We start from the raw sequence: 26369 nt of genomic DNA, 5'->3' as shown, positions 1-26369 counted from the left end.
AGAGGATACTATCAGAAGAGGTAGATCATGGCATGAAACAAAGAATTGTGGAAATTAGATCCCAAACTCCCTAATTCTTGAGAAGAGTACTGATGTCCTACAATATCCTGCAACATTTTTCCAAAAGGTCATGCTGGATGACAGTGCAGAGGAAATTGAGAAGACTATCCACAGTGCTGCATGTCTTTTGCCTATACAACCTGATGCTGTATGAGGACACAATGTACCAGCAAAGAAAGCCAAGCATCAACACATTCTGCCATAGTAGGTATTTTGGTAGCTATATGCCAACAAAACTTTTGCCAGTAAAACTTTTTAGTGTAGACAAACCCTTAGTCATCCCATTTTTACAATAACCTTACCATAATAATACAATAATCTTACCATCCACAGTGTTAAAACTTGAATGCAAAATAATTTTACTGTATCTGACCCAGTAATCACTACAGTACTTACCACAGTTTACTACACAGTCTCAGGAACCAGGAATCCAATGTCTTAGCTGGGCATCACATACAGGCATGTCCACTTCTGTGATTCTATTAATCTGTTCCATTTAACACACTACCTGATAATCTATCTCCTTCTGGAGAGTTTAAATCCTAAAACATGGCAAGAAGGAGAGTGTGCAGTAAATACTCATGATGAAGGGCTAAATATTAATCTGGGCCAATGTGTAACTCTCCTTTGAGAATAGAAGATGAGAAACAAAAGAAGAAACAGATTCTACTGATTCATTTGCAATCTACTGAAAATAAATAATGACTCCAAACTATTTTGAAGAGTTAATTTGAAAAGATTTAGTTTTCATGAAGATTGGAGACTAGCTAAAACCAGGTACAGCATGATCATCTACTATGCAAATTTACCCACCCACACCTGCTAACACCCCTAAAATTGTGATCCGCTGTCATCCTGCAATGCCAACTAGCTTTTCTGGGCAGACACCACTAAGGTGTATTTAACAGAAACATTCCATGCGACTTCAATGTTTTGGTTATGCGGATAAGTTGATCTACTGAACATGTCCTTGTAATTTATTCTGATTTCCGCATATCTCTAGAAGCAAAAGCATTCTACCCAAACCCATTTTTCTGAATCTTCATCCACTATTTGGTAAAACAATTGGTAGGACAGTGCTGTACACAGAACATACAAAAATATGCCACTTAATTCACACTGAAGAAATTTTAAAAGATCTGTTTGCTAAAATAGTTCATCTGTTAAAAATTGTATGTCTTTCATTTTCTCCCACTCCCTTCCCGCTCTCCCCCCACCCATGAGCTGCTCTTTTTCCTAATGGCCTTATATCAAAAACCAAACCTAAACACTAATGTTTCTTTACTGTTATAACATATTGAGACGATTCTGAAATCTTAAAATATAAACTAAATAAAAGCAAAGAATTCCCACTGATGCAGAGTTTAAAACTAGGTTTGTAATTTCCTATTTTATTGGCATGAATGTATTTCTAAACTTAAAAACCCTTCTGGTAAGTTATCTCAATTTCTTAGGACAAAATTTCTCACAACACACAAATATTTACAACATATACATATTTTTTCAGTCCTTTACACTGGATCTCAAAAAGACAAACATTTTTATAGGTTACCACAGAACAAAAGCTGTGACTTAGGTTTTTTTTAATTTCATAAAACTATCATAAGTTAAAGTGAATAGATTTCTTTAAATTCCTTGTAGCATTTTACAAGTGCAACAGAAAACTATGAAGAACCCATTTAGGATAGCTGCAGTTCATTGGATAAATGTTGCCTGTTGTAATCACATTGTTTCACAGCAAATTCTTGAAAAAATAAGCACCAATCATTCTTGCAAAGAACAATTTTATCTAAAAGTATTGAAAAGTGTTAAATACAAGGTGTTTAATTTACATAACAAGCAATAAATACACCATATCCAAAAACTTTCATTCTGCATACTGCTACCCTTGTACATATAATGTACTAAAAAGTCAGCAAACTGTCAACACCTTTTTATTTAATTTTTTTTTTCCTTTTTTTAAAGAAATCAATTTGACTTCCAACCAACGGTTTGCTACTATAACAAAGGCCACAAACAGTACGTCTGGGACAGCATACAGTGTTAAAACTGACAAACTTCAAGGGGGAAAAACATCTAGCAAATAAATTGAAAAGCCATAGATCATTGCTGGTGATATTAACATATACTAGAAAACCTTAATATGCTGCTACTATGATTTTTTTAAATTATTGTTTAGTCAGATATTGTAAGAGCAAACTAATGCTCTTCCAGGTTAAAAATAATTGTGTAGCCACATTATTATGTTCTCATTGTCCTGCATGGAAAGTTTTGATGTCACTTTATAATTTTGCTTGAGCCTTTATTTTACAACAGAGCATTACTCTAACTCAAAATTGCACATAAGAAGGCTATTAAAAAGTACAATAAAAATCTGCACAAATCAGACTTAGGAAGAGTCAGTATGCTGTACACTTTCTACAATATTATGCTGATAAGTGAATAAACAAAGAAGTGCTGTTACTAAAATTTTCAGAAAGTTCTTTAGTTGAGGAATAATTGAATGGAATTTTTTTTGTTTAGTTTAAAAATGGACATCCTGGTCAGTTTAAGACCTATAAATTTATGCATTGAGCCTCAAAGACTGATCTTCTCTTCTTCTAGAAGAAATGTCAATGTCTATCGAATCCTTGCCAACTATAAGCCTTAATCTCTTAGCTGGAGGAAGAGGAATAAAATCATCTTCAAATTCATCATCATAGTCGTCCTCTTCCTCCTCATCTTCCTCTTCTGATGAGGATTCATCCGCAGTTTCCTCCTCATATTGACCGTAATCATCCACTTCCATTCTCGATTCTAAGAGAGAGAGAGTGTCACTACAACACATGCCATTTTCATGAAGGTCCTCAGCGTATGTCCCTCTGTTTTCTTCTTCTCGTTTTAATTGTATTTTTAATTTTGTTGAACTGTTGCCTGATCCTGAGTTAAATCCATTATTTAGCTTTGCTACATACAAGTTATTGTCTTTTTCATGGTCTTTACTTAATTTGATGCTTATTTTTGAAGAATTTATTCCATCATTTTCTTGGTCATTTGCCTTGCTGCTGCTATCGTGACGTCTACGCAGAGTCAGTTTGGGAATCCCAGAACTATTTTCAAGGATTAACTGTGCATCATACCTTGTGATTCGTCTTTTCTTTTTACTTTTAGCAGTTCTAAAGCTGTCCTTTGCTTTGAAATTGTCAGATGTAACAATGGAGCAGCCACCAGACATAGGAATACCGTCCTTATATCCAAGGGCCATATCCACTACATTACTCCTCTCTCCATGTTCAGAATGGGAACTAATCAAATTTGGTACTTCATCTTTGCCAGGTGGATTATGTATAGGATCAGTTTCTTCTATATTTGCAAATGATTTTGCAAGTTTTCCTTGTCGTGATTTCTTTCTGGACATGACCACATCATTATTCTGGTATCTAGCCTCCCCTTTATGTGATGTTTCATGAATCAGTTCATTTTCATGTATCACATGAGACTGCTGCTGTGAGATATCAGACCGAGTTCCAGTCAAGTTGTTTCTATAGGTATCCAACATATTTGGTTCAAGCTTTATGTCAGAGGTCTCCTTCAAATTCATTCTTGTTCTCATTGACCTCCTGGTTATATATGTGCAGGGTGATATTTCACCATGCTCATGAGCACCTTTCACAGAATTCAGTTTATATTCTCTTGCTGCATGTCTTGTTAAGCATCCACTAGAGACTGCAACTTTGGCTGGTCCCTCTATTTCTTTATCCTTTTTAATAGGTAAATTTTTATATAGAACTACTTTAGGCTCTTTGAGAACTAAATTTCCCATTTCAAGCTTTCTAGAAGCACTCTTTTGATCTGGCCTTTTGCACTGATTTCTCAACTTTATCTTTGAAAGTAAAGGCTTTGCAGGCTTTTTCAGTCTCTTTGGTACCCTGGAATTATTTATATGAGTTAGTTTAGATGAGGTAGAATTTGATGAAGCTGGAATTCTTGACATAGACTGTCTTGTTAATGCTCTATTCTTGCTATTCTTTTTTACACCAATTGAAGATTTTCTGTTAGCTGCAAAATAAAAGTAAAATTTTAAAAAATGATTAAGACAAATTAATTATCTGGTCTTTTGCAAGTACTGTTTAACTTTTTACTTAATACTGTGTTTTTTAATATAAATTTAGGAAAAATCAGTTTTACGTCATTGTAAAGTCTTCTAGTTTTCAAGTAGAAGAAGAGACTCAGATCCCAAGGTACTGCCTTACAGTTACCAAAATACATCTAAATTCCAAATGCTGGCGAAGCTATACTAAAAAAAAGTTTATTTGTATTGAATTTCTTGGTAATTTCTACAAAGCCACCGTTGCACCTCACTGTCAAGTTTTGCTGTGCATTCTTCAAGCACAGCAGAAGATCAAAGCTCTTTGTCTTCTTCCACCCTTTTGCTAGGGAATTCAAGTAACCACCTTTCCTTTTAATGGTTTTAGCTTCCACCTCCTTCTCAGGTGCCAGTGTCTGTGTCTTCTACCTGGGTGAGCGTGAAGGGTTCTATCTGCCTCAGGAGAACATTTCTAAAGCACTCTATTTACACACTGTGTGATGCCAGACACCACCGTTTTTCAGACTCAACATACTTCCTCCTGCCTTTTCTCTGTACTTTGACTCTCACATAATGGGGAACTATTAAAGGAAGTTAATGGGAATAGTGCTGCTATAACATCCCAGCAGCAAGTGGGAGAAAGATGGAATCTAAATGCTTTAAGCAATTTGATGTCTGCTCATCAATCAAGTTAAACTATTTAGCAATTTGTCTCACATTTAGAAAATAAAGGTAGATATGACAGCTCATTGTAACATGAAGAGAATCCTTTTAGTACTTCGCTAAATAAAAATCCTTTTGAATTTCTTTTGAGATCATCAGCTGTCTGCATTTACTTCAGACTAAAAATTGAATAGATCAGTCACATTACTGACAGGAACAAGGAGATCTATTGCCCAATTCTAGAATATTGATGGTTTCTAGAGACATGAGAAACCGTTTCTAAAGAAAAATTACCACCAGCCTACATGATATAGACTCAAGTTATCTATTAATTTGAACACCATTTTGCCTATGTAACTGTCTGAGAATGTGTAATTCTGTGGGCTAATTAGTGATAAAAAGTAAAGGGGGGGGTAATTTGATTTATAAAAATCTACAGATTCATGGTTTCAATGGTATAACCTTCTACAGCATTATGGGGTGGAGGTGGGGGGTTTGAAGGATTCACTGTTCCCTGGCTCCCAGCTTCACCTCCTCCAGTCGGTGGAAATTTTGATAATATAATGTTGTCAAAAATGGATAGAGTTGGGTGTCATTTAAAAGCATTTTCTCCTGTGAACACAATGGCACCAATCATGACAAACCTAGAACAATTCAGTCAATATATCACAGGAAATGTTTAAAAATAACCTTTTAAAACATACTTTAATATAGGCATGTCGAACATGAAATGCTCACGAAGTTAAATTGTGGCCCTTGACTGATCGTAGCATTAACTATAACACAGTACAAACAGGATACCTGATTAATTTTTTTTAATGTTACAGATTCTGATAAATAGGAGTGCTTCAAATTGATCTGCCATCAGCAGCAAAAAAGAAGTGGTTCAGTGGTACTGATTATCAACTTTATTTATTATGCCAAAAGACTGGCAATGAAGCACTGGTTAAGACATCAGCATCCAGTCAGAAATCAGCAGAATCCATCTGCAAACAGTATGCAACTAATTACGTAACACACATTAGATAATGTTACAAAACCCTTTTTGCTTCAATCATTTTTATGCATCAATGGGGAGACAGAGTACCGACTAGTAGCTGAAACTTTGGAGAATACCACTATGGAAGACCTGGTTAAACAATGTTCGGTGGCACCTTGCATGCAATAAGAATTACACCCATAAACTGAATTTGGCAAGGTTAGAGAGGAAGTACATCAAGCATCAGTAAAAGCTGACATTGTCTAGACAAGTGCCAGCTGTGGCAAGTCTTGCTTTATACCAGATCCCATGATATGTGTTTTGAGAAGTATACCCGCTTCTTCTGCAGTAAGCCAGAAGCCCAAAGGCATCTATTAAGGACAGTTTCAATTTCAACACATGAGAAACTATCAGTCACTCATAGCAAGAACACTGCATGGAAAGTAAAGTGAGTGCACTGACCCAAGAGACACCATGCATATGACACTGCACATCACACTGAGTGCTACACCAAGAATGTATGTAATGTGTTGCATCAAACGTAAAAGCAACAGAAAAATACTGATTTTACTACTGCAAAGTGTACAACTCATTTGGAGTTCACAAATTGCTGCACAGAGGCTCTAATGGAATGAAAGTGGTGGTGATGGCCGATGCAGAGGCTAAGTACAGAGATATATGTGCTTTGAATTGGATTTAAGAGGAAGAAATGCTTAGCAGGAAGGCTCTTTAAGCACTTATTGAAGATGAACTATGGGATAGGGGCATATATTTTAGCAATCCTATCCACAAAAATGAATCACAGTGCATTGCTTAAAAGCTGCAAAAGACAAAAGCGGAAGAAAGTGCTAATGTTAACAGTAATATGAAGACACTGTTTGCAGCAGCAAAATTTTTACAGAAAAGCATTTTGTCCTGCAGTACATGGTAGTTTCAGGGATCCATAGCTGTTAGCAAACTTGAAAAAAATATACCACTGCATGACCTGTATTATTTCTTTAAACGGTGAACAGGTGGTTGCAGAGACTTCAGCATCAGTAAGTATGACAATAAGCAGGTGGAGCACAAACTCTCAAGTATGAGTGCTCGAATAAAAGGCAGGTTTCCAACACATACACAGCAAGTGTATGACATATGCATAATCTACCGTTACAAGTGGCTGTTGGTAAGGTCATTCCAAAACCCATGGCAAATTCCTTGAGCAGCTTATGCACAGCACTGGTTTCTTCTCTGACAACAAAATACTCCACCTGGAAACTGCAACTGCAAGATTCTTTAATGCATGGAACTGAATAAAAGTCTGCACGATCCCCCCCAACATCAAAGGTAAGTTTATAATTTTGTATTGTGGATAACTTAGATTTTCTTGAAGATACAGCAGATGGCACAGGTAACTTCATGCTACTGTTATGGCCTGATATCAGAAGCATATTAATGTGGACCTGTCCCAGCCTCAAGTGCTGTCTGGACCCGTAAAGAACCATTCCTTGAAGGAGCTTCTCGACTTCATGACTCACTTTCCTATCAAGATCCAAAAATTCTGAAGGCAAGAAGTCCAGTTTTCAATGAAGCAGTCATTAAATCAACTACAGTAGAGGTTTCTACATTCGCTAACCTTGACCTCACTTGGTTATGCAAAATTTGGAATGCACTGCAGAGGCGAAAAAATTCACGGATTTTGACTTCAGTTGAAGAGATAGAAGACGTACCCTCAAATGATCTGGATACACACACCATTTCAGGAGAAAGGTACATTCCAGAATGGTCAGCCTTTAACTCGGCATCACACAAGGTGCCAGAGCGAATAAGCGATATATACATCCTGTCAACCAGACTGGATAACCCCACTGATAGCTCAGTTCATTTAACATTCCTCATGCAGAAGCAGCACATGAAAAATGTATCCGAGGAACTGAATCAAAATGTGTCATGACACTAGACATGGGCCTTTACAGCCCTGTTCAACAGCTAATAATGTCCTATGACAACTTTTCTGAACAGTGGATTCTACGTCCTGACAAAATGCACATATTCTTCCCAGTGATAAGAGCAATCAGCTCCTTTGCTGACTGAACTGGTATTCCTGCGATCTGGGAGATTTTGTATAGTTACAGTACTATGAACCATATTCTTGCAGAGAAAAAGCAGCAACACACTATGGGAACATAGACCCAAACACTGGCTGCCCTTCAAAAATGTTACATAAACGTCTTTTGAAAAGCATGCCGATGTGTTTGAAGTTGATTCCCAAAGTGTACAGGATCTCTAAGACCAGTTCCACATATCCAGCGTATATTCCTCTCTCAGTGACCTATTGCGCAGGATGGAAAGCCACAATACCACAGAACAGATCAAGCAGTTAGATCAGCCGAATTGGCGACAAAGCCAACTTTCAGGATGGTGTGATGATACATGAGAATGGTTGAGTCTTTGCTGCTCTTTATTTGATCTGTCAGGACTGCTAATTGGAATTTGCACCTACCAGCATTGGAAGACTTCATGAAATGCTTTTTTGCTTTAGATTTAACCAACTATTCTGTGATGATTGCCTGATACCTTGCTGAAAGAAGAAGTATAGAAAAGTCTGAGCCTAACATAAGGGATGAATTTCAAAAAGGAAATTGGGTATTAAAAGGTCATCAGTTCCCTTCTGTGCAGTTGGTTCAGACAAAGCCCTAGAACACAGAAAGAGAGCAATGAAAGTCACTGAGGAGTTGATGGGCATAACAGAATCCAAATGCTCTTTCTCAATTGTTCTTGACAACCCAAGAACGCCATCAAATTTTGAATGAAACATTAAGTATGTCTGGGATGACTTCCCCAGAAGTAACCAAGAACCATCTAAACTTATTAGGTGCTGTTAAATGCCAAGAAGGGGCAATTTTAAAGCTATAGAATGAGCTTACTCACACTGGCAACCCATATATGTATGATAAACTGGAGCTCATTAATTATGAAGAAAGCAGTCTTCAGTGATGAAATAGCTAAAGATGTCAGCTGAATGGATCCTTTGGGTCATGACTTGTATGAAACCTTCAAAATGCAAAGAATTATCCAAGGCTCCATCAATCTATGGGGTCCAATCAAGAGGAACAGTCTAAAGCCATTCTCAAATGCAGAGAAGAAAGTCAGAGCGAAGGTGGCTGGGACTATTACAGGGCCATCTGTAGACAAATCATTGTTTGCCCACTGTCTGATCACGTCCAGATCTCAGTGTGATGTTGATCTATGTGACACACTGGGAAAGTACAAGTTCTCTGTGGTACCACGATTGATGTTCAGATGTGATGGAACAACATGTGCCAGGTGAAAAGCAAATTAATGCACATCTTGCATGGTCTTCCTAAGCAAGCATCTACTGACATGATGTTATGAGAGCAGAGGCCTTTCAGGGTAGCAATCAGATGGCATGATTCAGGTACAAGCACTCAACAAACCAGAAACAATTAATAGCTGCCACAATTTGACTGAACACTTCATTATGAGGTTAGAGAGAATACTGGGCCTATGACAAAGTCCATCCCATGTCTGACAGGTATGCAGAGGAATCATTTAAAAATATTACCATGAAGAAGAGACTCCATGATATTGCACCTGTCCAATACAATAAACAAACAAATGAATCACTGACTCAATGAATAGCTCCATGTCACAATAAAGAAGTCTATATTCACATGAAGGATGAGTTAGCTGCATATCTTGCAGCAAAAATGCTCCAGCATGTGAGGAATGACAAAGAATGTAATTGTTGATTGATGTAAAGAAGCTGCTGCCTTGCACTGTTCAATGGAGTTTCTCTGTAGATCCCATGAGGAGCCTGACGCTAAAATTAGCTTCCATGACATCTATGCAACAGAGAGGCACTCTAGATTTTGCCACAAGACATAGATGTTCTAATGCTCTCAGAGACTACCCAAGACTTCTGCAAGATACTGTTTTTGTGCCAGCCGTTGGGAATGGAATCACTGTATGCCCCTCAGAGATGTGTTTCTATCATTCACTCCACTAAAAGCTGCTGCGCTGCTACGTTTCTACACCCTTTCAAGATGTGTGACTACTGGAAAGGCATTTGATTCAGTCTTCGAAGACTCTCTCCCTGCTCTGAAGGAGCTCAAAATGGCTGACAGTCATGGAGGAGGTCATAAATGCACTGGAGGCATTCATATGCTGAGTTTATCACTTGAAGACCAACATTACAACACTTGCAAAGCTATTTTGGTGGATAAAAAAAGCAGACGGAGAAAAACTGCCACAGACAAGTGGTGCATTTATACCTGCTATCAGGAGGACAAATCATCAAGAAATGGAATGGCTCTGGGATGATCAAACATATTCAGAAATGCCCCGTCCTATTGGGCATGGATGAATCTTGAAGGACGGACCAAACACATCAGTTATGTGTGAAATACCACATGCTCCCGAATCATTCATTCAGCTAACCAATAGCTCATGTGCGAAGACCAAATGCTTGTCACTCTGCAAATGTTTGGCTAGCAGCCTGCCTTCTATGGAGATGTGCAAGAGCAACGCATTGAGAATCAGTGTGACATGTCTAGCAGTGGTGCCCTAGACGGAGATGATACTGATGATGCTTTTGATAAAAAAATTTTTTCAGTCCAACATGTCAAGGCTAGCTTTACTAGGATTATCAAAGATCAGTATCTTTTTTTATGTAAGCAATGTAGCCATGTGTTAAAGTATCATTAAAAAAGTTAGTTTTAAACATTTTCTCAAATATTTATCTACATCATTGTTCTAGGTTTGTCATTTTGGTGCCATTGTGTTCGTGGGAGAAAGGGCTTTCAAATGATACCCAACACAACCCATTTCCAGTGACATTGTATTATCAAAATTTCCACTAACTGGAGGACATGGGAGCCGGGGATGGATTGGGCATGAAACGAGTCCCCAATGCCTTGCCACAGAGAGTGACACCATTGAAATTATAATTCTGTAGATTTTTATTAATCAAATGATACCTCCCCCCCATACCTTTCTATCATTAAGCTGACCACTGAATGAGATTTTACTACATTATGTTCCTAGGCTAATAATATGGATTCCTTAACCGGCTTGAATTTGTCTCATGATCATGCTAATTTCCTGAACTATATTACTGTACGTGATATTTTGAAACTTAGTGAATACATACAGACAGAGACATTTTCTACTGAGGTATGCTTTGAAACAAGAGACAGAGAAAATTCTGGGTACAATATAATCTTTATTTCTTAATCTTTATTTTGTTTATTTCACTGGTTCTATGTTTGTCTTCATTACTGAAACCCTTAGGGAAAACATAACATTGTGTAAATTGTGCCATGTTCGTGAACAAAATTTATATAGTGAAAAGCCTATACGTTATTGTGTCTCATCAACATAAGACAGGAAGTCCACTGAAGTGAGAATTTTCTAATATTATGAAAATAAAAGACTTATCTTTTTTATGGAAAAAAAAAAAATCCCTTTGCTTACTTGCATTAGCTTTTTCCTGAGTGGTATCTGCATCAGTGTTAGAGCTCACAGACTGGCTGTCTGAGTTTTTGCTGCTGTCACCCAACTTTTTAAGCCTGTTTAAACGTTTATCTGTTTCTCTCAGTCCATATTTGCTATTGATCACAGGAGTAGGTGCTGGAAGTCCCACTCTTGATTTAAAAGCACCAGTTCCACGTCTATAAAAAGAGAATAATACATATTAACAACCTGATATAGTAGTAAGGCTCTGTTTGATAGGCATATAACATTTGAATCCCAGATGAAAAGAAATTGCCCTCTAATTACTGAGCCCTGATCCACACTTACCTGGAGATTCGGCGGCAGTCAACGGGAGTTATGCAAACTACGCAGAGTAGCTTGCGTAATTCACGTTGACTGCTGTGCTTCGCTTCTGCGCGGTGTCTTCACTGAGCTGCGCCCCCGTCGACACAGCACTGCACTACTTGAAGGGGTGGTTTTACTCAGTCGACTTCCTGATCGATTGAGCAGGTCCACGCTGACCGCTCAATTGATCCAGAAAGATCGATCTGGCGGCGGCGATTTTGCCACCGTCAGTATAGACATGCCCCGAGAGAATAGATTCTTGTATTTTGCAATTACTTTTTAAAGAGATTACTTATCTACTAAAACCTGTTTCAATATTATTTATGTAATCCAACTTGTATAAAATGACAATTAAGTACAGAAGTTCAAACAGTATTTGCTATTAATTCTGTTATGAAGATTTCAATGAGAATTAACATTATTCCTCACATTTGCCTTTTGAAAAAATGACAAATGCAACTGTAGCATATGATTTTCGAAGTGATATCAGGAAAAGTTACTGAAGTGGATAACAATGGTGTTCTCATAATTATGACTGTCTCTTTCACTTGCATCTTTCTTCCCTTTGGATGGATAAAAACTCAATTGATTTGTTCATCATCAAACCCTTGCTGTTGGCCAAAAAGAGAGAACTTGTCCCAAGAAGTATGGAAGTGGATGGAGATTTACCAGAGCCTTCAGACTTCCTACTTCCTCCCATTTCACCATCACAGTCCATGCAGCAGAAGACTGGGAAAGACGCTCTTTGGTACCTTAATTGCTCAGAGGGGTCGCTTTTCAGAGTTAGAGGACAAACTCACTTAGCGATCCAGTGTAATAGTTGTAACAAACCAAAAATAATAATTAAGGGTACAAAAGACAACTGAGAGGAGAAATAAAAACTTGGTCTCTCATGCATTGCTGTGCTAAACACCACTAGGCCAACCCAATGCTGTTGCTACTACTTTGGTAGGGAATATTCAGTGTCATTTTAAATTTTGCAAATCAGAGAAACTGACTATTAGGTGTCACATAGAAGGAAGAGTCAACTGCTCTGCCCCATGAGGGAACTGTGTCTGAGAAAGATAGAATTTTTCCTCTGCTCTGCTCTTGCAAGAGTTCCACTTACAGACCCCACTTCCCTGGTTACCTACTCTGGCCAGCAGGGAAGAGGTTGAGCAGAGATTCTTCCCATTCTCCACTCATTTGTTCACATGTGGAAACAAAGAAAGAAGCAACTATGACCAGAGCTGCAATATGAGCAGCCAATACCAAGCTCAACAGAAGAACAAGGGCAGAGTGCATCTGAATAAGAATTAGGGATAATCCAGATCTAAAAATTTATACGCACTTTCCAGTGTCTTGGTTTATATGCCTTAACCAATTCAATAGTTTCTTAGCAAAAAGGTAAAAAGAAAACCAAATTCCACCAGACCTTCCAAACACTTAATAATTTAAAGCTGGATACTTAACATTTCCAAAAAACTAGAAGATTATAATCAACAGGTTGCATAATAATAGTAAAGAGGTAACGATTCATACAATGCAGGTAAACAATATCCCCTGGAGTCCCTTACATTATCACAAACATCAAAGAACAAAAAGTATCTTTTCTCATTCATGTATGTAATTTCTACACATATACATGCATACACTCATATGTGAGCATGTTCTGCTGTATACACATGGAGAGTGTATGTGCGCGCGCACGCACACACAAATGTATATAGCTTAGAGAGAGATCAGTATATTTTTTCCAACAGTATATCCAAAAAGGCTCTTAAAGGGTATGTCTACATGGCAGCTGGGGTGTGAACGGCAGCTTGTGCAAAAGTACTTGTGCTAGCTGTATTCTAGCTCACTATAAACAGAGAGAATGCAAAGGCATGGGCTTCATCAACAGCTACACAAGTGAGTACGGGTGGCAGGGGAGGGAAGAGAAGGGGTCTCAGATGAGCTTCTGCAGCCTGTGCCATGGCATCCTCCCTTCTATTTTTAGTGAGCTAGAGTAGAGCTAGTACAGTTATGTCTACGCAAGCTGCCTTTCAATCCCCCACCTGCAATACAGACATGTATGCCCCCTGCAAATCTAGATGAAGTTCCCAGGATGGTACTGGAGCTGTCTCTCTTACATCCAGAGTATATTTTTAGATGGAAATTTCATTAGAGCTGAAGAGAGAATGAAGACAAGTAGGGAGATATCTTGAAATTCTCTAGATGGACGCAGTAAAGAAGTTCAATGGGAACAGCCGGGATAAAAAAAATAATGCAGCCAAACTGCCTCTGTTAGAGCTGGTGTAAACAGCAATGGCACCAAACCAGATGTCTACATTTGAAATACACAAGTTCTAACTATACTGACTGCTAAAACTACTACTCTCATTCTCACCAAAACGGGACATCTGAGAAACAAAAACTGAGTGAATGAAATGGTCTTAGGGTGATGGTCCTCCATTTTCAGTGATATCACTGAAAATGAGGACAACTGTTCACAGCAGAGTTGTCCACAAAATTAGATGGCTGAGAGTTGCTAATGTTGTTTTTCTGTCCAACACAAGTGCATTTTAGTATCCAATGAATTTCTGAAGTTTGCACTATTCTAAGTTTTTTTTTTTTGGGGGGGGGGGGGTGAAGGGGGGGAAATAAGAGGAGAGAACTGAGCGATGAAGAAATTTTAGAAAACAAGGTGATAAAATTTGACAAATAAAAAAGCCATTTAAAAAGGTAACATTTTAAGAACAAAACATGGTTATGCTATATAGCTACACTTGCCCTTCAGCCTCACAACATGCATGTTATGTGGGCATCCAGCATGCCCGCATGCCTTCTTATAGCTTGTTTACGTTGTCAGCACATACCTTTCACAGGTGTAACATTCGCAGTATTCATTATTTTCTCCAAAAAAGCCATCCCCATAGTAACAAGAAATTTCTTCCCCAGGTTCAATATCCCTTAGGGCTTTCACACATGCTGTATCTCGACCAGTTGATACAAACTGAAAGAAAACAGGTAATCATTAAGGTTAACTCAGGTGTTTGAATACAAAACAAGTATAGTATATTTGAGGGGCGTTCTGGGGGGAGGGGGGGAGATTTGTGGGTTTTTTTTGTTTGTTTTTTGGTAGTTTCATGCTTACCTTACAGTTAGGTCTGCAATCTGAAAAAGGTCCAAAAGACAAAGTCAATTAACTGTTGATAAGACCTGAAACATGAATAGTTATAGATATCTAAAGTAAGGTTTCGCTTTGACTTCAACATCTGCTAGAATCTCAACTAAATACTTGAGGGTATGTTATTAGACAATTATTTAGATAAAAAATGGGCATCTTGAACAAATTTAATATGGTTTGGCTTCTAAGCTCTTTACCTCAGGAAGACTGAAAGAAGTCCCCTAGGAAATGCATATCCCTTACATGCCTGAGCCCAACTCTGAGGAGATTCTCTGAATATTGCCATGCACTAGGGATTTTAGGAGGGTTGAGATTTGCTGTTATGCAGATTCAGCAGCCATTCCCCTGTATGTATGCTTGGGAGAAGTCAGGGGGAGGAAGGGAAGATAGCCTTTCCCATAGCTTCCAATTAGTTGCTGGGCTGTGCACTGGGAAATTAAGTGGGAACGTCAACCAGGATTTAGGCCTTAAACTAATAAAGTATTTCAGATATTAATTATATTTCAGATACATAATTCAGAGTGAATCCAAGAAGCATTTCCACTTTGAGGCTGCATGGCATAGCTTACACACAGGAACAGTTAAGCATAGTAACTTCTGTTGTCTTATACACTTCCTATACTTGTTGCTTACCATGGTTGATAAATGCAGCAGGACCAAGCCATAGCTGAGCACAGTTTTTCCGTGTAGAATACATGACACTGAAGTCATTCTCTCCATGTCTGAGCAGCATGTTCTCTTCTATTTCTGACAGTTCAGCAATACAACCCACCAGCAATTCTATTTTGTCATTTCGTTTCCTAAGTGTTAAAAAATTAAAGATGCAAGCTTCAACAATTACAAAAAAAGTAACAAAAAAATTCCAAAGTCTTTCTTCAGCAAAAAAGAGAAAATGTTTTTAAAGCTATTTAAGGTCTTAAACAATGAACAGAATATAGAGATAACACTAACAGAACTTTTTTTTTTTAATCTGTTAAGACCTTAGTTCATGGGCCTCTGTGTCCCCTGCAAGAGTTAATTCCTTAGACTGCTTTACACATTAGTGTCAATTAACACAAGAAAACTGAAGACTTGAACTCAAGCCTTAGAAGTTAAATAAGAAATAAGGTTTTTAAATCTTTTGTTAATATATTTGTAATTTTAAAATTTATTCATGCAATATGTCAGCAACTGTGGCTCTTAAACAATTGTTTGTATTTAGTTTAAAAGCATTTCTGTTCATATTTAAAAGATTACACTCCTACACATTTTTAAGGAGATGTTTATCTTTGCTGAATATGGATGGATTATGCATATGCTTAAAACACCTGATAAATGTAAGTGCTTTGCTGAGTAATGGCACTTAAATGCTTAAATTATGTCGATATAAAATATTATGCATACATTTTAGATATATAAAATGTAGTATGTGCTTATGATTTACAAACAAAACGAAGTGAGAGAGCACAGGGGACAGCTTCAGGGTAATGCAGAAAAGGTTCCGGGGCCAAAGACTGGAGCAGAGTTACACGGGAAGGATGCTTGCTCAGGTACATGGAAGAGACAGAGAACCAAAATCACACTGATTTTTACATAAGCACTACTGGCACTGTTTCTGCACTCTTCCCAATGCCAGAGAAGGCAGCAGCAGAAGGTTGATGCAGGAGCACATACAGTCCTTAACACAGAGGAGAGCAATGCTAAGGCTTCATCTGTGCTTCATCTACACTGAAATGGGAGATAGACAGAAAGTTGGTGCCTTGCCCCCCAACTTTGATGATATTAAGTGGGAGTGAGGAACCTTACTGGCACTCAGTTTCTCTTGATTCTTCCACTTTTCCCTCTGGCCAGGGAATGTAGCTTGCTGGATGCTGAACTGGAGTCTCATGCCTGCTTAGCAGGACTCAGTATAGAGAAGCTCTCCACTGACTCATGTGAGATAGGGATTCAGATGCTACCTTTGCCCTCTATGGTGAGAAGGTCTTTAGAGTCGAGATGCTCCTTGAAATTGCCAATGCTAGAGCAGACTCAGTTGACCAGGATGAAACCCAGGACTTTGAAGGTGATGGTGTCAGACCCCTAGCACTCATCTATAAAACTAGTAGATACAAAAAATCCTGATGCCCTTATGCCTGACATACAGCCATTCTGCCTATCAGTTTTCATTACTAGAGGCTTCTCAATGTGCACATACTGGATCCATGGCAATGAACTCTACCAACCTAGATAGAAATCAGGGACTTTGATACTCCAATGATGGGCACAGAATCTCCACTAGGAAACTGTTTTTTGATTCTGTTGACCCAAATGAATCTGGGTACTTTAAATCTATTTATGCTATTCACACAGCCACTCTAGAAACAAGATCTATGAATCTTAGAAGCCATTCAATGTAGACAGTGGTGAACACCCTGTACCAGTCTTGGGTCCGAAGAGCTTCTCCAACCATAAAAGGGGTTTGAGGAAGTTCTCCTGCTTTTTGCAGGTCTGGATGATACCTGCAATGGCAGAGGTGCTAAAACAACTTTTAATTTAAAAAAAAAAAAAAAAAACCCCAAAAAAACTGATTACCTAACTAAACTATCAAAAATATCCCCCGAAAGGAGAGTTCGTGTACACAAAGCATGCTTGTCTCACAAACTGGAAGATGCAGAAGGTGCACTCAAAAGGAGAAATCCATTTTTCCAATTGTAAAAAATTCTAGCTAATTTTTTCCTGACACAACGACATCAAATCTGGCTACATCTGAATCTCAACATGGGCATGTTCTTTACCAAGGACTAATGGTCTTTTTATTTATTTATTTATTAAATTTTTTTTAAGTTAATTTTGACAAGATAGGATTATTCCAAAATTGTGCATTGAACAATACATTACGTCTATGAGTTCATACTTAGAGATGCATTATAAATACATGTGATTAATTTATTATGTAGTGACTGGTTCAAAGAATTTGCAAGCTCTGAAAGATTAATTGCAAACTTAAATTTCCACATTTACCAGTTGTTGTTTTAACTCTGCAACTCTTATTGCATTTACACAGGCGTTTGCATTTTATTTTTTTAAATGTGTTTATAAACAGAATGACTTAATTTACTATTACAATACTTACCACTCTTTTGTTGCAACAATTTTGGCTCCATTTTGCTCTGAAGAATATCGATTGCAAGGCAATATCTCAAATCCACTGTCAGTTGCAAACATTCGTAAATAAATAAATACCTGAATGGGGATGACAAAAAAGAAAGAGTACTGCTATATTAAGTGCACACAAAAAAAGTAATGAAAACTTCTGTATCTTATGAGTCAATGTCATCCCTTTATAGTATTTGCTGCCTTTAGTTTGTAGACATTCTGGATTACTGATTTTAACTGCACACATAATCGTAGATATTTATTTATTTATTTAACCAGAGTCTGAAAGATTGTAGATACACATCAATACCCACCATATACTTTAGTGTCTAATTAAATATGTAAGGGTACCTCAGGCTGCATCAGAGACAAACTGGGAGGATCAAGTTCAATTTTTTATTAGAAACTGCTTATGGGAATCAAAACTCCTTAGCCAGATCTGAGGTCCTTAAGAGGAATTGAGAGCTATATTTAGCCTTTGAGAACAGCCTCTTTTTTATTTTCTTTTTAAGCGCCCAGTATTCTGGTCCCCCGGCCTGAAGAAGATACTACCTACAGTAGGAAGAGAAGACGAGCTACTGGATCTTGGGATTGCTGGGTCAGTTCTATGGGAGAGGTTCCATTGGTCAGTTTTATCCAAAAGAAGCTTGTTCAGCTTGTTAGATGCTCTGGGAAAGGAGAATTTGCAATCTGGTTCCTTCCACGCTTTACTATTTTTGTCAGATTTTGAGGACGGGAAACAATCCAATTTTTTTCCAGTTTTATCTGAAAAAATATTTCCCTCTCTCTGGACAGAGCTTTCTCCTCCTTGAGTTCCTTAGTCTCCCTATTCTAGTTTAGTCAGTTCTTCAACATCCATCACAATGAGGAGCCCAATGAGAGCTGGAAAACATGAGATTTCTCTGGAGGAAGCAATGGCTTCTTATTCCAAGGAAGATTCCCTCAATTTTTTGCTCTACCTCCTTTAAATTCTGCAATTTGGTTTGCAAGGGGATGCAGGTGGAAATGCTCCAGAGAATGTGAGGAAAGGAGCAACACCAGGAACTCCCAAAATGGCCTTGTCTAACCAATTATAGAACTTTAGAACAAAACTCCAGGCCTCCAAAAAAGGAATGACAAGACCTATGGCCACGAGAGCTAGGCTTTAACTTCCTGAAATACCAGCTTCAGGGTGAGGATCAGCCACTGATACTCTATGGCTATGTACACACTGATGGCGGCAAATTCGCCACTGTCAGATCGATTTATCCTATTTGATTGAGCGGCAGTGAAGACACACTCAATTGATCTGGAAGTCGATCTAATAAAACCACTTCCCCAAAAAGCGTAGCAACTGCGTCGATGGGAATGCATTTCCCGTCGGTGCAGCGCAGTCGAGACAGTGTGCTAAAGGGAAGTTACAAAGTTGATGGGAGTTATGCAAGCTTCTTTGCGTAGCTCCCGTCAAAGGTCACCGAATTTTGCCAGCAGTATAGACCTGCCCAACCTGCCTAGGCAGGGGAAGGAGAGGGAAGCACCATTTTTTACATCTTTGGAGTCCGATCAGCTATGCCCAAACTGGTTGTGTGGGAGGCAGGACAAGGGCTGTATTATTCCATCATCACTGGACTAAGCTAAAGTGCTGGGATATAGATTCCCCCACCCCCACCCCAAATCTCCTCAAGCCTCTGCTGGTGAAGTCTGAAAAAATATGAGCTGATATGCTTGAGTAGCAGTTGAGGCAGGAGTCTCTGTTTCAGGCTGCCACACAGAGACTGCATTAGCACAATCTGTTCCAGAACAGGAAAACTTTAAAACCAAGACCCTCGCCCCATCAATTCATGATAAAGTAAAAGGGGCAATCTTAGGACATGCCAACAATAAGAGTCACGCACAACCACAATGGAGGCATCTTCTCTCCCTTGACAGTCCTCCATGAGGAGCAAGAATGTTTGACTTGAATGGAGAAAAAAATATGGCTTTTGACAGAGCCAATTACAAAAGGGACCGTACACAGCAGGAAAAGCTTGAAAACTAGTGAGTGGTATGTCTGCTTATGAGTGACATGAGCAAAAGAAAGCTCATGTGTACTTTTATTTCTGGGCATATCCATTAGATAATTATTGTGCATTTTATTTTACTTTTACTTTTTTTAAATTTGGATTTTAAAATCCAAAGATGAAAATGGGAAGAAAGGAAGTGGCTTTATTTCCTTTACCCCTCCTGTTCTCACTTGAGTAATATTCAAAATACTTCTTTAAAGGTTACTGAAAAAATGTGTAACACATATTAGCAATTTGAAAAAGTGTAAATACACCTACATGTTCCTTGAACAACCTTTCCTGCATTTTGTTCTTGTTAAGAAAATAGTGCCGGGCCCAGTCACCTGACGTCAAGGACTTGAAGGCTTTTTCTAAGTGCTCATCTTTCTTAAAACGTTCAATCACCTCTTTCAACTCTTCCTGCCTTCCTTTTATAGGTCGAAACCTGAAATAAAAATAAAACCACTCTAAATCAACTGTTATTCAACCTTATTTAATCCTTTCACATATCTCCTTCCATTGCTGGCAAGAAGCTTTGCATAGGATTATTCAACTCTTAGCATCAAGAGGCTAAATATCATGTAGTCATGGGACCCTCATTCCCAGAGCTCTGAAGAAGCTTAATAGGAACTTTAAAAAATATTTAATTTGGAGAAAATTATAGTTTCCTAACTATAAAGTAGACCTGGCTGAGGAAACTTAGATACTGTAATACAGAAAAAGATGGGTTGTCATCTGATATCTGTCATTTGGGGAGCAGTGACCAAACAGAAAATATGATTTTAATGCTTTCATATCCCTTTCCTGGCTAGCAAACAATACAAATGCAAAAAAACCCAACAAAACCCACCAACCACCATAACCCTTCTCCCCATAATATTAAGATCAGGAGAACTACCTAGGATTTTGCTTTGTTATTGCATAATTTCATCCCTTTCTCCATCTTCAGATCTACCAACAAGAGTAATAGGATGTGAACTGAAGTTAACACAAGAAATACAAATTACAGTGATTCTAAAGGCACAAATGGAAGAACACAATACTTAGTTTGAGGATGGAGACTGCTTTAACCCAAACTTAACTGCCTAAAGAAAGTATGTAGTTTATTGACAAGCTCATTGTAAATCCTATACCTTATTTTGCTACTAGATGGTCAACTCTGTACCTAATGGTATGCAGCCTTTTATTCATACACTGGCACCCAGATGAAGTACCTATGTAAAAAAAAAAAAGAAAAGAAAAAGTATCCCACTCTAACGATTTTCAAGATTTTACTTTGGCCTAAGCTATGTCTGACAAGCCAGTCGGACAGAAAAAGTCTTTCCGAAGACAGGCAACAGAAGAAACTGATTTAATTAAATCACTGAACACTACATTTGAAAACCAATGGTAAACAGGAAACTAGTATAGATTTCCCCCTAAATAGTGAGGATTGTAAGAAAGAGAAAGGCATACACCAAAGAGAAATTCCTGGTGATGGAAAAGGCGTTTTCCTCTGTATTGGCTATGGGAGGCTGGGACTCTTTCTAAACTGTAAATGGTCAAACAATGCAAACATTATTCTTAGTAGCAAGTAGAAAACATCAAGAGGTCATGCAGTCTCTGTAAGTGATTTGTGATAGAACCAATAGGTCATGCAGTTCAAATTTCTGAGTAACCAGTATATGTCAAGGGACTGGTCGCACACAGGCCACAAGAAAAAAAATCCTTTTGCAGGTGTTTTTGCCTGTAGACACCCATTTGTTTATATAAGACATCACTGTTGCATAAGTGAGCTATTAACAATTGCTGATCGAACCATACCCTTATGGAGCAGAGGACTTTCCATATAAGAGAACTAGAGGACAGATATCTTATTGAGGCTCATACCTGTTTCAGGATTTTCAATGGGGACGGGACCCACTACACTTATTTTTGGTTTAGTTACCACCTCAAATGGTGCATGTCATGACAAAACAAGAAAAAATGAATTCTGAGAAAACTCTTGGAGCTAATTTGGGTTAATACAGCAACAAGGCTAGAAGGCGAGACTGTCACATCCCATTAATTCTTTAAGGTGGGTCACTGAGTAACTTACACATCTTCATTTTGTCAAAAAACTAAATGCTGCCAATGACACATTCTCTGAGGTGGCCAAGTACGCTTTACTTCCAGTTTGCCACTTGCCTCAGAACAGAAGACATTAAGGACTCAAGATGCTATTCCCTAAGGTACAATTAATGAAAGAAGTTTAATCAAATCAAACAAATGATAGTTTGAATCATTTTCTGCCTCAAGAAAATTCCTCACCATTTTTGTGCCCTTGATGCAAGTGAGAAGCAGAAGAGGAAGGCCTCATATTAGTAATGTACTTCTGCTGCACTGGAGACAACCAAACACTCATGATTCTATTTTTATAATAGTATGCTTTTCACTGTGGTCTCCATTTTGTGCTCTCTTTAAACATAATGACTCAGCCATTGTTTACTGATCTTTTTGTAGTATCCAAAAGATCTAAAGCCTGGGAATATGAGTGGAGAACCTGACATGGTTCTTTTGTAAGAGGTGACAGATCATAGACTAACTGGCTTTGTATTGGTTGGGATGAAGATAAGGTGGCAAGATTTAGTTAAATACAGATGCTGTCCTACAAAAATCAAAACCACCAATGCTATTTTTGGTTTATTGTGCCAAAAATCTGGAAATGGACCTCTCATAGAAGGAATATCCCCAAACTGGGGATGGGGAGGGGAGACAAAAAATCCCTCAAGAAGCTGTGTCTTGAACAAGCTCTGAAGAGTGACTTCAACTTGGAAGAACAATGTAATCAGACTGCTGAGGAAATGATTTTGCTCATTTTGTACCCTAGGGACTTCTCCCTCAATACACACACCTCATACAGATGTTAAAAAGATAATTCCTTCCAGTACTACCAAGATGCAGAAGAGGGACTACACCTGGATTTAATACCTATACTTAACTGAGTCTTCTCAGAAACAAGCATCAAACCATTCTAAATGGAGGATCCTAAAACCGAAGCAGCCTCTAAATGTTAGAGTAGGACTGCTTGCTGCTGTTTTCTGCTTCATCTTTCCATTGTCTAGTCAATTTCCTCAGTAAGCAGTGAGCTATGCTTACTTGGCCAAAACAATGAACCACACCTAGCAACCACATTATGTGAAAACACTGCACCAACATTTTATGTACACTGTTAGTTGCAATGGATATAGCAGTATCTTCTCTGGTTTTCCCTCTCAGTTAGTCCTCAACTTTTCTTGTTGAGCTGACTAAATGGCTTCTGTAGTTCTATGATTATTTCAACCAATAACACAGCTCCCCTCACAAGAGGCACCTGTGGAACTGAGGACTACAGATAGAAGGGAAAATCATGAGTCACCTTCTAATTCTGTTTCTATTAGGATCTCATGCAGGAGTCTCAGGGCTGGTCTACGCTTACCTGGAGATTTGGCGGCAGTCGACAAGAGTTACGCAAACTTCGCAGAGTAGCTTGCGTAACTCACGTCGACTGCTCTGCTTCCCTTCTGCGCACTGTCTACACTGCGCTGTGCCAACGGGAATGCAGTGCTACACTACTTGAGGGGGTGGTTTACCAGCGTCGACTTCCTGATTGATTGAGCGGGTCTACACTGACCGCTCAATCAATCCAGAAAGATGGATCTGGTGGCGGCGGCAAATTTGCCACCGTCAGTATAGACTCAGCCCTAGTCTTGAGTCTCCAGCATGAGAAAAAATCCCCTAGCTCTTAATATTTTTGGTCCTCTGGGGTACTTGTAGATCAGTTCAAGGACATTGCCCTACTGATTATGCTTTGATGCCCTGGAAGCCCCAGGGCATTCCAGCCAGTTCCTTTTAAGAAAAGGAAGCAAGCAGTTCCCTAAATTCCAAATTAACACAGACAAAACAATTTGTTTACTCATATGAAATATAGATATGGTACCAAAGGAGTCAACCAGATAGGAAATGGAGGAAAAAGTGCCCATAGGGCAAATCCACAAAACATCATCTCAATATTTAAAAACCCAAATTCAGGGGAGAAGTGTGTGGCTAGTTGAGTGAGAAACCTGAATAATATCTTCAGAGAAGCAGCATAATTTTCCTTTCCATAAGAGATATACCATCAGTGTAAGATTTTCACTTTGAGAGTAAGTACTTTGTGGGAAGTCCCAATATTAGTGAAATAAAATACTATAACAGCCAAAGCAAACAAGGAAAAATCCAATAAGTAAGTGAAAATGTGACTATAAAAAAGTCAAAATGAAGTCTGATTTGTTGCAATAGGGGACATTAAAAAAAAAAAAAAAAATCCCTATACGCAAAGAGTTTGGGCTCTTCATAATACAAAGAACAGAGACTGAAGTGGTAGTTCCATCTTCAAGGTCAAATCCAAGCAAAAGAAGTGCTTGAAAACGTGTGGACATATGTAAAGCAACCACACCATCCTATGCCCATGACAGAAAATCTTCCTATAGCAGGCAATGGCAAATGTCCTGTTTAGGACTGAATGAATCCAAGTATCATCTTCAAGACACAAGACTGTTAGACCATTGCTTTCTAGGCAGGCAGTCATTTAACATGTTGCTCTAGCCACAGTATTACCGAGGAAATAAGAGGTAAACAAAAAAAAGATTGCATTTCCAAGGCTTTTCATCTGCTCCAAGAACAACCCAGAGGGTCTTTTAAGCTAAGCGCTTGGAGAAGGGCCACTTTTCTGGAATGGGAAAGCAGGTGTTAGGGAAAAGTTAAAACAAACACACACTGGAAGTCTCAAAAATAAAACACAACCCATCTGGGCGAGGAAATTTTGGATGAGTCCTTAGCAGCTCCGTAAAATCTGCTCTAATGTGAATCAGTCCCTAGTGCATGAAGCATACTAACTCAAGGAACTAAAGTCACTCCAATGTGGAAAGTGATCTTGCACATAATGCACCTGAGCTCACAAATACAGAGTTGCTCAAAGAAGCCTTTAATAGTTCTGTCTGAAACATAAAAGGACTTTCAATGCTGAATTTGAAGCATTTAGATCCAAACACTTTCTCATGATAGGTTAACTAACACACATTGCCAAATTATGCTAGGATGAGTATAGGAAATTATGCTCCATCAAGTGAAGCTATTTAAAAAGGAATTATGTGCAACTAAAAAGTTGCCATAGATGGCTCACATCTGTTTGTAGACTCCTTCTGAGATGTCAAAAGTAGGGAGAACTGCTTGGGGATATGACACATACTAAAAACTGTATCTTGACTGTAATTAACTATCAGTAAATGCATGTCACTTGGCTTTGATGCATCTGTCATCCTGGGATGGGTTTCGATTTTGAATACTATAATACCACCCAATGAGACCAGCACAGTGTGGAGAGTCTTACAAGAGACTCCATCTTGGTGGTGCTCTGAGAGAAGAACTCTGGCACTTGATAACCAAGAAAGAAAGAAAGCTGTATCCTAACCTGATCTCAAGAAAAGGAAGGAAGGATAGTAGACAGACAGTGACACCAAATATTGAGTCCAGATGCAGAAAAGGAAAAACAAAGACCTCAAGCTTCCAGGAGCCATGGGAACAAGAGGGAGAACAAGTATGTTTTATAATGCAAGAGGGTCCCCGCAGATTTGAAATTCCCCATGACTTCCAGACTTCACAAGCAGACAGAGTTTTATCAACTCTCATCTATGGCACTGACAAGTATTCACATTTTAGTGAAATACCCATACTTCCACTGTGATCATAGCAAAGGGATACAGTGTTCTACTGAAGTAAGAACCTGGGATCTTGATCTGCCAAGCAAATTTCCCCAAGGGGGCTAGCAGAAGTAGGCCTGTGAGACCATTCTTAAATTAAACAGGGATGCATTACAGAATCCAAAGGTCCTGAAACTCAGAGCTTCCCAAAAAGGTGAGTGCAAAAAAACCAGGAACCCTGAAACATCGAAAGAGATCAGAGAATGTCAAGCTGTGCATACATTCTCCAAAATCTGAAAATGGAAGTAGGGATTTTGAGGTGCTACACTCCTGTAAAACGATAATGCACAGAATCTAAACTTCAGGGGTAAACTTCATAAGGTTTGCTGGTTCAAAAGCAGTATCAAGGGATTCCTGAAGCACATGGAGGCTTCTTTTCAGGATGGTGACAAGGCCCAGAGGGCAGTAAACAGTGCAGAGTTATGACGGCACAAATTGCCATGGATACACCCTGAGGGATTCTGGTCCAAGCAACATGAACCCATGATATTATAGAGATAAACTAGGTGAGGAATATCTTTTTATTGGACTGTCTTCTGTTGGTGAGACAAGTTTTCAAGTTTACACAAAGCTCTTCTTCAGCTCTGGGAAATGTACTGTGTCACAGCTAAATCACAAGGTGGAACAGATTGTTTAGCACAGTTAACACATATTTCAAGGGACCATTCAAGGTGAAGTGATCTGTTAACACCACTCCAGTCAGAGGGAAAAAACAACACCACTACATACAATGTACGATATTATGGCATGTGGCACTGGC

The 26369-nt window shown here is 38.6% G+C and overlaps 1 protein-coding gene across 3 annotated transcripts in view; it reads right to left on the bottom strand.

The window, feature by feature from the left end:
* Nucleotides 1-1418: 1418 nt before the first annotated feature.
* The window catches only part of KMT5B (lysine methyltransferase 5B), a 54096-nt gene continuing 29145 nt past the window's right edge, over nt 1419-26369 (bottom strand). For 2 of the 3 annotated variants that reach the window (XM_067540481.1, XM_067540482.1), the window contains exons 4-10: nt 20151-20316; nt 17828-17937; nt 15370-15536; nt 14704-14723; nt 14426-14562; nt 11244-11440; nt 1419-4098 (exon numbers count right to left, since the gene is read on the bottom strand). In XM_067540481.1, coding sequence (XP_067396582.1) covers nt 2624-4098; nt 11244-11440; nt 14426-14562; nt 14704-14723; nt 15370-15536; nt 17828-17937; nt 20151-20316 — 2272 coding nt within the window. In that variant the 3' untranslated portion in view covers nt 1419-2623. Of the gene's footprint in view, nt 4099-11243; nt 11441-14425; nt 14563-14703; nt 14724-15369; nt 15537-17827; nt 17938-20150; nt 20317-20769; nt 20970-26369 lie in introns of those variants that run through there. The other variant, XM_067540483.1, reaches the window with a different exon arrangement.

This window comes from Emydura macquarii, unplaced genomic scaffold (assembly GCF_026122565.2).
Source record: "Emydura macquarii macquarii isolate MOO-44397 ecotype Brisbane River unplaced genomic scaffold, CSIRO-AGI_Emac_v2 contig_587, whole genome shotgun sequence".
Classification (NCBI taxonomy): domain Eukaryota; kingdom Metazoa; phylum Chordata; order Testudines; family Chelidae; genus Emydura; species Emydura macquarii.
This window is presented reverse-complemented; position numbering and strand designations above follow the sequence as displayed.